Raw genomic sequence first — 10,687 nt, 5'->3', positions numbered from 1 at the left:
GCCGCGGCAGAGGGAGGCCCGCATACCACAAAAAAAAAAAAAAAAAAATAGAAGCAAAAAAAAAAGTTAAGCACATCTACGTAGTTAATATTATTATGCACTGATCCTTAAAGGAGGATGCAGGAGGCCTGTGAGAGATCTCCCATCCCAGCCTGCAGGGCGTGCAGCCTCTGAGCCACGTGTGCTGCTGGCACTCACATCTCACCATCAGCGTGTGTGCTATCTGTCCAGAGATCACTGCTCTACGCTACGTACCTTTTCTTACCTGTGATTCTTGTATGCAGTGCATGGCATACATTAATCATGAATCAAATTTCTATCATTCCTTGCAGCAGTGAATTTGTCCGAGAGGAGATTTTTTATTGTCTACTTTCATCCAAGCATGCATTACAGCTCATGGTGTTCTGTCAGCTTATTGTAATGCTGAAAATGTTCTGTGATCAGATCAATTCAGGAACTGCTGATCCAGGGGAATGGCTGGCCCACAGGCCTTCAGTGAAGCAGTGGTCCATGAGCTGCACTGCCAGAGGGCTCAAAGCTGTGGTCTTGGGTGATGTGCTGATTAGGGCTCATCTAGGTATGTCTAGAATCCACTACACAGACCACAGGGTGAGCGTTCTCTTATGGAAACTGAGGCACCCACCAGGACCATGGCTCTGAAGGTGTCACAGCTCTCACTTCCTCGTGGAAGGGGGCTGATGGAGCCAACAGCTGGTTAAAGGTTTGACTTACGTTAAAGAAGGTGAAGCACTTGTCTTTGTGTTTATGGAAGGATGTTACACAGGGGCCACGGAGAACTTCCAAAAATAATTGCATATGTTGGATAATAATTACAGCTACAAACAGTTAGTAGTTACTATGTGCTAGGTGCTGCTCTAAGTATTTGCATGCCTTATTTTACTTAATCTCCTCCAAGACACTATAAAACAGATATTATTATTATCCTCTTTTTTATAGCTGGGAAATTGAGAATCACTAAGAGGTTAAGAATTTTTTTGATAAAATTGAGTTGAGCTGGCAACGGTATTTAGGCCAGGTTTTAGGTAATTCTGAAGCTGTTTGTAGCCTGCTGGATCTAGAATTTTGTTGTGGCCTTTAGGGTGGCTGGTTTTATTAATTGTCAGTTTGGACCAAGGGAAGTCAATAGACACGTTCCTGGATTTTCCTTTTCTCTTTCAGCCTGTGAAGATGGATATAGGCTTGAAAATGAAACCTGCATGAGGTAGGCTCCATGTTCATTTATTCTGATGAATTTGTTCCAAACCTTATTTAGAAGTTACTTAGGTAAATTGCCTCAGTTATTTCTTTTGATATTTGAAACTAATTCTTATTCTTTTTCTTTGTTGACTTGCAGTTGCCCATTCGGCCTTGGTGGTCTCAACTGTGGAAACCGTAAGTATGCAGAAGTCCCGAGTTCTGCGTGGGCAGGGCTGGCACGGCTGTTGGCACGCATGGTGTCTGTCCCCTCCTCGTGTCCTCAGTTCACATCTGCTGTCTTCCCAGCTCCTGTGCTGGGAGGAAAGCAGAGTGCTCTCCAGGGGCTGGAGGTTTGTAGGGGAGATAAACACTTTCCTAAATAGCCTGATTGTGGAGTGTTAATCGGTGCATTAGGCATGAGGTTTGAGGCAGAGAGGGAGGGACCACACCCAAGGAGAATAGAAGAGCCTCCTGGGTGGTTTCTTGGAGGGGATGGAATTGGAGGTTTGGGAAGACTTTGACTGGCAGGTATGGAGGGAGAAGGAATCCAGGCAGAGGGAACAACCTAAACAAAGGTCTTGGGGCAGCTTGGGCCCGTGGTTTTCAGGGACAGTGTGTAAGTGGGTGTGGCTAAGGACAGAAAGAGAGGAAGGCGGAGAATGGGGGATTAGGTTGGCAGAGGATGTGGGGACCAAACTGTTGGGACTTTCGATGGAGTCTGAGAGTTTAGGTTTTAATCAGTAGCCACTGTGGCACTAGCAAGAGTCTTAGAGCGGGAAAGCGGTTTGATCAAGAAAATCAAGTCGGGCTGCCGTGAGGAGGACAGAGGACAGAGGAGAACGTGGGGCCGTTTAGACCAGTATCGTCGGGGCGGGGGTCAGGGCTGGATGCAGACTGGGGGGTCCCCTGCTGCTAGCAGACGTCCGTGCTCCCGGGTACAAGAGGGTTGAGTGGCGGTGACTGTGCACGTGGTGAGTTTCACAGTTAATTCACTTCTTTGAGAGAAGGGGTTGGGATTCATTCCAGATTACTTTCACTGACATTTTCTTATACTGAGACCTGAGAAATTAAAGTCACCCTCAAAATTATTGAAAGAAATTCTGGGATATAGGATGTAGCAGCAATAGTAACACTCAGTATTTTAGGACGGCTTTGTCCCTCATTCCATAGAATCTGCCAACAGTCCATATTCTAAGTTTACTAGACCACAAGTAGACATGACTTTATTTAACAAGAGATGCTCCTCTCACCCCATCAGTCAGAAATTCCAAGTGTTTTAAAAGCTCTTATGCCAGAAATGGGGCGGGGGGTGAAGACTAGATAGATATTTCTTTTTTTTTATTATTGATTTTATTTATTTATTTAAATTAATTTATTTATTTGGCTGTGTTGGGTCTTCGTTGCTGTGCACGGGCTTTCTCTAGTTGCGGCGAGCAGGGGCTACTCTACATTGCGGTGCGCGGGCTCCTCATTGCGGTGGCTTCTCTTGTTTTGGAGCACGGGCTCTAGGCGTGCGGGCTTCAGTAGTTGTGGCTCGCGGGCTCTAGAGCGCAGGCTTAGTAGTTGTGGTGCACGGGCTTAGTTGCTCCGCGGCACGTGGGATCCTCCCGGACCGGGGCACGAACCCGTGTCCCCTGCATCGGCAGGCGGACTCTCAACCACTGCGCCACCAGGGAAGCCCTAGATATTTCTTATTATGGCACAATATCACAGGTGTACTTGGTTTAATAAGAGCGTGAGTGAGACGAGGTGACGCGCGTGGAGATGTGACCATCTCGGGGTAGGGAGCAGGAGGTGAGAGAGCCCACCTGCCAGTCCTCCCGGGGCCCGTTGGCCCTGACAGGCCTCTCATAGGATGAGCCAGTACTTCTTACCTGTTTGTAGTCAAACAGCTCCCTAAATAGGTTTTACTAGAAAATGCTTCCTATTTCTCAGGAAATGGAAGAGTGAAAATGGATACAGGGAAAAGCCCTAGAAAGGGTTGAAGGAAAGGGGAGTGAGCTGCAGGGCGTTGTTCTAAGTGGCAGTGAGTGATTTGCTTTTCAGAGATCATTAACTACTGTATATGTGGAAAGGATATACCACTACATCCACTGACTGTTCTGTGAGTTCCTGTGTCTCCGCGTTATGTGGGTCGGGGTCTTGGAAGTAGCAGAATTTCTCTCTGTTCCTGAGACTTCTTTTTGCTCCCTTTTATCCGAGTCATCACGATGATGTCCAGCAGAGGGCAGACTCCAGCCTGGAGGGCTAGCTCCCGGCCACCTCTTGTGGGTGACTCTGTTTAACTCTGAGGGTGTGAATACCACTTTATGACTTTGATATCAGTCTTAGTGTCAGTGTTGCAAAGCAATTAACAGTCACTGGTAATAAATAGCACCTGCCAACGGCCCCTTTCTCTGCGGCCTCAGATCATCCCTGGTGTGGGTTAAGGAATCCGGAGCACCTGAATTTCATCCCCACCTATGGTGATAACACCGTGTGAATTCTGTGGCTTGTCACTCAGTGTTTTGTGCCAAATAGCAGAGCTCTCACCACCCACCCCTGTCCCTTCTGCTGTCACCACCAAAGACAGTTAAGTGCCTTCTTGGCGGTCTGGCTCAGGCTGGATCTTTTATAGAAAAGAAACACTGCTCTCTGCAGACTTCTGGGGACACACACTCTGCTGCCCAAGCCCGGTGAGACGGGGAGCCCAGCTCTGTTCAGCCACGCACGTGGCCCTGCGATTCCCTCAGGCCTACATTCCCGGGAGTCACCCAGCTCTAATACATTCTGGCTGCAGGCATAACCTCTGACCTGCCTTTCTAAAAGTCCCTATTAGCTTTCTAGTGGTGCCCAGATTTCACCCGTCGCTCCTCATAGAGAATATCCTTCAAACTGGAGCCGGCAGGACAAGCTCTCCTCTCAAGTCCCTGAGTCGCTGAGGCGGTGCGGGCCCAGCTGGACCCCTCTGTGCACCTGGCAAGGCTGCCCACACCAGGCAGTGCAGGGCTGTACCTGCCTTATCACTGCTCGTTTTAATTTTCTTGCCATGTAAAATATGCCTCTTTGTGCCGCAGATTCCAGCAGTCCTGTCCTCTGATGCCACTCGTCCGATGGCCCCAGAATTCTTACAGACTTGTCGCAATGTCCCTCACTTCCCCTTTTTGCCCCTCCAGCCTTTTTTAGGTGTGCGTTTCCTCCTTCGCTTGAATTTTATAGAGGCTCCTCCTCACAGTTTTATTATATCTCTCATGACCTTGTGGTTTGCTTCACCTTTTTTCTCTTTTTAAAGTAAGTGAATTTTGTCTTTTCATAACGTAAAAACAACACATGCCCATTAATTTTCCTTCTTTAACCCAAATTAATTAGAAAATAGATACAAGGGAAGAAAACTAAAATAAAGCCTTATCACCCATTGAACACATCACTCTTAATACCCTGGTGTATATCCTTGCTACTCACGCTGGTCAATAGGACCAGCAAAAACCACAGCACCTAGGACCTTGTTAGAGATGCAGCATTTCAGGCCTCTCCACTCCAGACCTACTGAATCAGAATCTGAATTTTAACCAGACCGCTAGATTTGGTTAATATGCAGATTTGTATACATATCAAAGTTTAGGAAGCAGTATACCAGAGGTATGTATGTGTGTGTCTTTTTAACAGAAATTGGGTCTCACAGAATAAACTGTTTTGTAACCTGCCTTTAAACCTAGTCAACTGTGCAGTGTTTTCATTTACCTAATTTTATAAGGCCACTTTTGATAGTTCTGTGGAATTCTACTCTCTGGATATATCATAATTTACTTAACCACTCCCCTCTTATCACCAATTTTAAATCTTTCTTTACAGTCCCATCCTCTAAGCCGTTCTTCTGTTTGTGGTTATTGTCACTCTGTGATGGTAGAACACACATAATTTTCCTAGATTACCTTTTTCTGGCCGCAGACATTTTTATCCATCCCTCCTTCTTATCTGCACCACGTCCTTCTATAGGTCATCCTTTCCATTCGGATGTCCTGCGTCTCTCCAGTGGAGACTCACACAGCCAGCGGGGATGTGGAGTCTGTTTCCCCGTGTCTGGGCCTCTTCATCCTCTTCCAGTGAAACCAGACATTCACCTTAAAGATCCTCCTGCCATGTCTTCCCGCCCCACAGTCTGGTGGCAGGTGTAGAAAGTGTCCTTTAATGGTCTTCACCTTGTTGTTACATTGGGCTTAGAACTCAAACCAGTGGAAATGCTATGTGTTGGCAAGAGTCACTCGTAACAAACTGCTTAGGAGGACGAAGAGATCATTAATTATCCAGAAGTCAGCTGGAAGTCTCATGCAGCTAAAAGCAAACAACTCACTTTGTGTCAGAACTGAAAGGAAGCAGCCTTGGGAGAGGGGAATGCTGCCCTGTACCTACTCTTGAGTGTTATGGCCACACTACAGCCTGTAGATGTGCGAAAGGCAAATTTCAAGAGGTACAGAGGAAAAAAAAAAAAAAAAAAAGAATGCTGTGAACAGGGTTCTAAAGGAAAGGTGATGCAAGAGGAGTGGAAAGATTTAAAAGGCAGAATTCTAACCACACATCACTAATGAGCACACTGAGGGGAAAGGGAGAGAAGTAAATGAATTTTAAAATAAAACGAATGTGGCCACCTAGAAAGGTCTGTAATGAGTTCAAGGGTTTAAAAGGAAGGCCTACAGGTTGGTACGATTCTGACACCAATTCCGACGTGTGTTTTTCCACATCACTAAGCCAATTATCTCGATTCTGAAGGGCTTGGTCCACAAGACTTCCCCACCCCAGTCTCCCAGCGGACACCAATCCCACGTCCAGGTTGTCACCTGTGCTCCTGACCAACCGGCTGTAGATGGAGGTTCCAGTGACACCCCCTCCCTGCATTCCATTAATTTGCTGTACTGGCTCGCAGAACGCGGGAAACATTTTAGTAGATTACCAGTTTATTATGAAAGGATAGAACTCAGGAACATCCGGATGGAAGAGATACTCAGGGCCAGGTTGGGGGAAGGGCCCGGAACGTCCATGCCCTCTCCCAGCGCGGCACCTTCCCCTCCTCTCCCGGCGTTCACCAACCTGGAGCTCTCTGAACCCCATCCTTCTGGCTTTTCATGGCAGCTTCATGACACAGGCACGGTTGATTAAATCATTGGCGGTTGGTGACTGAAGTCAGTCTTCAGCCCCTCTCCCCTCCCAGGAGGTTAGGGGGGTAGGACCGACAGTTCTAACCAGCTAATCACGAGTTTGGTTTCCCTGGCAACCAACCTCCATCCAGGGGTTTCCTAAGGGCTTTCCAAAAGTCACCTCATTAACATAACGAAAGACACCTTTGCTCTCCAGGCTTAGGAAAGTCCCAGGGTTTTAGGAGCTGTGCTTGGAACAAGGACCTGGAACAGATACGTATTTCTTATAAATCAGTATCACAGTTGACTAAGGTTATTCTGGAGTAAATAAACCCAGCTGGCTTGAACAACAAAGATGGTTTATTGGAAGGCTCCTGGGGTAAGTCGTGGAATTCCAGCATCAGGAATGGCAAGAATCAGGGAGTTGTGGAGAGTCACAGCAACAGGAGGTTGGCGCCTTCTTTTCAGAGCACACGTTAACATGGATCCGTCTTCATCCCTGTCTCTACTCGTGCTGTGGGTCTGTGCACAGGCTTTCTGCCTCACAATGGAAAATAGGCCCAGCAAAGAGCTTCGAGTGTGCGTCACTGGCTTAGTCATTTTGAAATAGAAGGTTCTGTCTCTCTCCCAGAGTGAGATTCCTGGGAAGGAACTAATTGATCCAGTTTGGATCTTGTGCTTACTCCCAGACCAAACCCGTATGGCTGGGGATGGGTGTTACATGTATAATAAGCATGACCACCCCACTGTACCCTGCATGTGGAGGGGGGTGGACAGTTCCCACAAGGGGGTTGACTAAGCAGACAGTCCTGTAGATTCCATCCAAATAAGCATATAAGCAAGGACAAATATAGCCTCTGGGAAAGACTAAGGCCCAGAATGGGTTTAATGAAAAATGGCAACAGCAATCACAGCAACATCAACCTATGATCAAACCACAAGAAGAATAACGTAAAGATAGAGCCATTGCTTGGGAAAGACTGTGAAATGTCAGCAAATGTCCAAGACAAAGTAAGTGAAGAATTCCAGGTTCATCATTCTGCAGGATCTCTTCATAGTAGGAAGGATAGGACAGACGAACCTAAGACAGCACACATGGCCTTCGTTCTCACCTTAATAGACAAACATTCAGGGAACCTACGGGACTAGTGAACGTTACAATGGGGGTTGATTTACAGTTCCATGCACTGTACATCATCATGTGGCCTCATAGTAAACCTAAAGTCAGTCCTCAAGTGTGAAAGATCAGTTGTAGTTCATGAGCTGACTTGACCATAGGTATGAGAAAAAAGATCTGTGGGTTATATTGTCCACAAGCTTATTACAAGTTTCCAGTGACATGGCTGCCAAAGAACAACAAATGACTCTTTAAAAAATGTATGTGTATAAAGTAAATTATATATGTACATATATACACATACAATTTCTAGATTTAGAGGAGGTTGTTTGTATCTGTGTGTTTTTATAAACACATGAATAAAATTTGGGAAATAGAGAAAAACATGAAGAAGGTACCAGTCCATTATTACCCGAGGCAGTGCTAAAGTCTGTGAACATTTTTGTGAGTTCCCTCCCAGGCGCTTTCTCTGTGCTCATGTGCACTGAGGTCTTCGGCTTTCAGTCCAGCATTCTTTCCTCTGCTACATAATTTAAGCCAGTGCCACCCAAGGTCTGGCCTTCCAGTTGGCAGTCTCCATCCCCCAGAAGCTTACTGGAGATACAACTTCTTGCCCTAGCCCAGACCTGCCGAACCAAATCTCTTGGGGTGGGGACCAGGCATCTGAGTTTTAACAAGTCCTCTGGGTGAGTCAGATGTGCAGGAAAAGTTTGAGAAGCACTTGTCTATATCAGTGTGTTTTGTTTAAAGGGGGCAAATTATGCTCAGAAACCAAGAGGTGGTCTTTGCCAACATTTTATTTAACACAGGTTGACTGTGGGAATTATAATTTCACAAGGCTGTGGCATACAGGATGTCTCTTAATAAGTCAATAAAGAAATAACCGTCCAAACTAATCACATATTTATCACACTGTTGTTCCAGGAAAGGGGAGATGACAGGAATAAAGTCCAAACTTAACTGAGGTGTACCTTTCAACAAGTTGATTCTCAGGAGAGACGGTTCAGCAGATTTCCAACTGTCAGTGCAAAAACCACAATCCTTGTTTCCAGAGCATGTTGCTAGGGAATCAAGACACTCGGGTTGAAAGGCAAGATGACCTTTGTGAGGCCACTGCACTGCCCGGCTTCCACCACTACCGGTAGAAGAGTCCCCTTTACCATGGGAGGAGCTGGTGCCCCAAGGTCTTCAGAGAGCTATTTAGATCAGCAAAGGATAGCCTTGTCCAGACCGAACACTCACAAGAGTCCCCACAAACTCTGAGTATTTAGAGTCTAAATGTCCCCTCGTTCATGTTGCTTCTTCATAGGTTCTTATTAAGCCCCCAACCGCACTAGTAAGTGCTGTCGGCAGCCACAGATGTGGATGCTGACATCCTGAAATACATTTTCACTTTTATATCAAAACAATAACTTCATTCATTTTTTGGGGGGGGGCCATGCCCAGTGGCTTGCGGGATCCTAGTTCCCCAACCAGGGATTGAACCCTGGCCCTGGCAGTGAAAGTGCCTAGTTCTAACCACTGGACCACCAGGGAATTCCCCAATAACTTCATTCTTAAAAACAATTTCATTCTTGTCACAAACAAGGGGACCTGAAATCATATCAAACCACCTCATAACACGGCACCCCTCAAAGTGAGGGAGCTGTGAACTGGGACAGGATGGCAACAAGATGATACAGAAACTGAGAGTAAGCACTTAGAATCGTTTACGCTGACATGGCTGCGACACCCAAGCATGGGATCCTTTGTAAAATAAATAGCTTTGTTGTATTTTATGGAAGTATTGGTCTGCAGTAGATGCCTTAAAAAAAGGAGAGAAGGAAATTCATGATAGTTGGTGCCTGGGGGGAAAGACAAGAGGAACAAATGAGACTTTATTTTCTTCATTTAAAAATAATATCCAAAAGCACAGGCCAAGAAGAACTGGTCCTTGACCACAGATAGTTTGGAAAGCACTGGTCTACACTGCCTTTGTCTCTTTTTAGACACAACACAGGTGCTTGTTTCAAAGGGGAACCTGCCACAGCTGCAGCAACTTGCAAGGGTCACTTCTAAAATGACTGCTCGCTTGTTTTGCCGGAAGTGAGAAAACATGAACTTGGTGTGGAGGGATAAAGCAAGAACTAGACTTTGGTCTCTGGTTAGGAACAAAGGGAGCTACTGTAGGTTTTTTGAAGCAGGGAAATGGCACGGTCAGATTTGGTTTTTGGAGTGAGTGGGCAAGACTGAGCACAGGCACATGAGTTAGGAGGTGATTACAGTTGTCTGGTCAGCAGTCGATGGTGGCTTAGCGTAGTGTTGGTGGACATAAAGGGAAGTCGACAAATTCAAGAGATTTGTCCTCACTTTTTAAAAAAATGAAGCTTGAGTAGATGTGTCAGGAGGTGAGGGAGAGAATTAACTCATTCCTTGGTTTGGCTTTGTTTCCTGGATATCTTAATACTGATGGTTTTTCATAGTAATCAGGTTTCTGTGCTATTTATTTCAAGAAAGGACAGGTAAATGGTTGCATGACTTGTATTTGCTCTTCTCTCACAGTCTGCTCATTGTCAGCTCTGTGCATTATCCTTTGACTTTACCTGAATACCTAGAGAGTATGGTTCCATCCTAATTTACTATAGAAAACCTGGTCATTGGCTCTTTTTTTTTTTTTCATCCTGGACCTTACAACCTGAGAGCACAATTATAATCATATTTCCACAGCAAAAAACAATCTGAATATTTAATAGATTTTATTGAAAATGTGTTTTCCAGAAATACATAGGTATAAAACCAATTAAAATTTTAATATTGTTTATTATATATGATATGTGCTTGCTTATATGACTGCTAATTTCTGGTAATTAAATTCAATGTGTATGTGTTGAGACTACCCAGTTTCTAGCATGGGTTATGCAGTGATTCCCAGACTCTGGGTAATATTTCTTATAAAATTGTGGAATCTAACCTAGGGTTGCCTTCTTTTTATTTTATCAAGTAAGAACCTAAAACCAAATTAAAAAAATTTTACATCAATTCAAAAAACAATTAACCACCAAGGGTGGGAAGTACCAAAGAAAATCTTATCTTTTTTTCCAATTACTTTTTAAAAAGCAGCTTTACTGGAGGCATAATTTACACAAGATAAAATGCATCTGTATTGGGCTTCCCTGGTGGTGCAGTGGTTGAGAGTCCGCCTGCCGATGCGGGGGACACGGGTTCGTGCCCCGGTCCGGGAAGATCCCACATGCCGCGGAGCGGCTGGGCCCGTGAGCCATGG

The 10,687-nt window shown here is 45.4% G+C and overlaps 1 protein-coding gene across 6 annotated transcripts in view; it reads left to right on the top strand.

Moving 5' to 3' along the window:
* Positions 1-10,687, top strand: part of HEG1 (heart development protein with EGF like domains 1) — a 104,972-nt gene that overhangs the window by 81,302 nt on the left and 12,983 nt on the right. For all 6 annotated transcript variants that reach the window (XM_055084854.1, XM_055084849.1, XM_028492921.1 and 3 more), the window contains 2 exons: positions 1,180-1,222; positions 1,355-1,392. In XM_055084854.1, the coding sequence (XP_054940829.1) occupies positions 1,180-1,222; positions 1,355-1,392 (81 nt within the window). The remainder of the gene's footprint in view (positions 1-1,179; positions 1,223-1,354; positions 1,393-10,687) is intronic.

This window comes from Physeter macrocephalus, chromosome 1, assembly GCF_002837175.3.
Source record: "Physeter macrocephalus isolate SW-GA chromosome 1, ASM283717v5, whole genome shotgun sequence".
Taxonomy (NCBI): Eukaryota; Metazoa; Chordata; class Mammalia; order Artiodactyla; family Physeteridae; genus Physeter; species Physeter macrocephalus.
The sequence above is the reverse complement of the archived record's forward strand: the minus strand, read 5'-3'. Positions and strand labels throughout refer to the sequence as shown.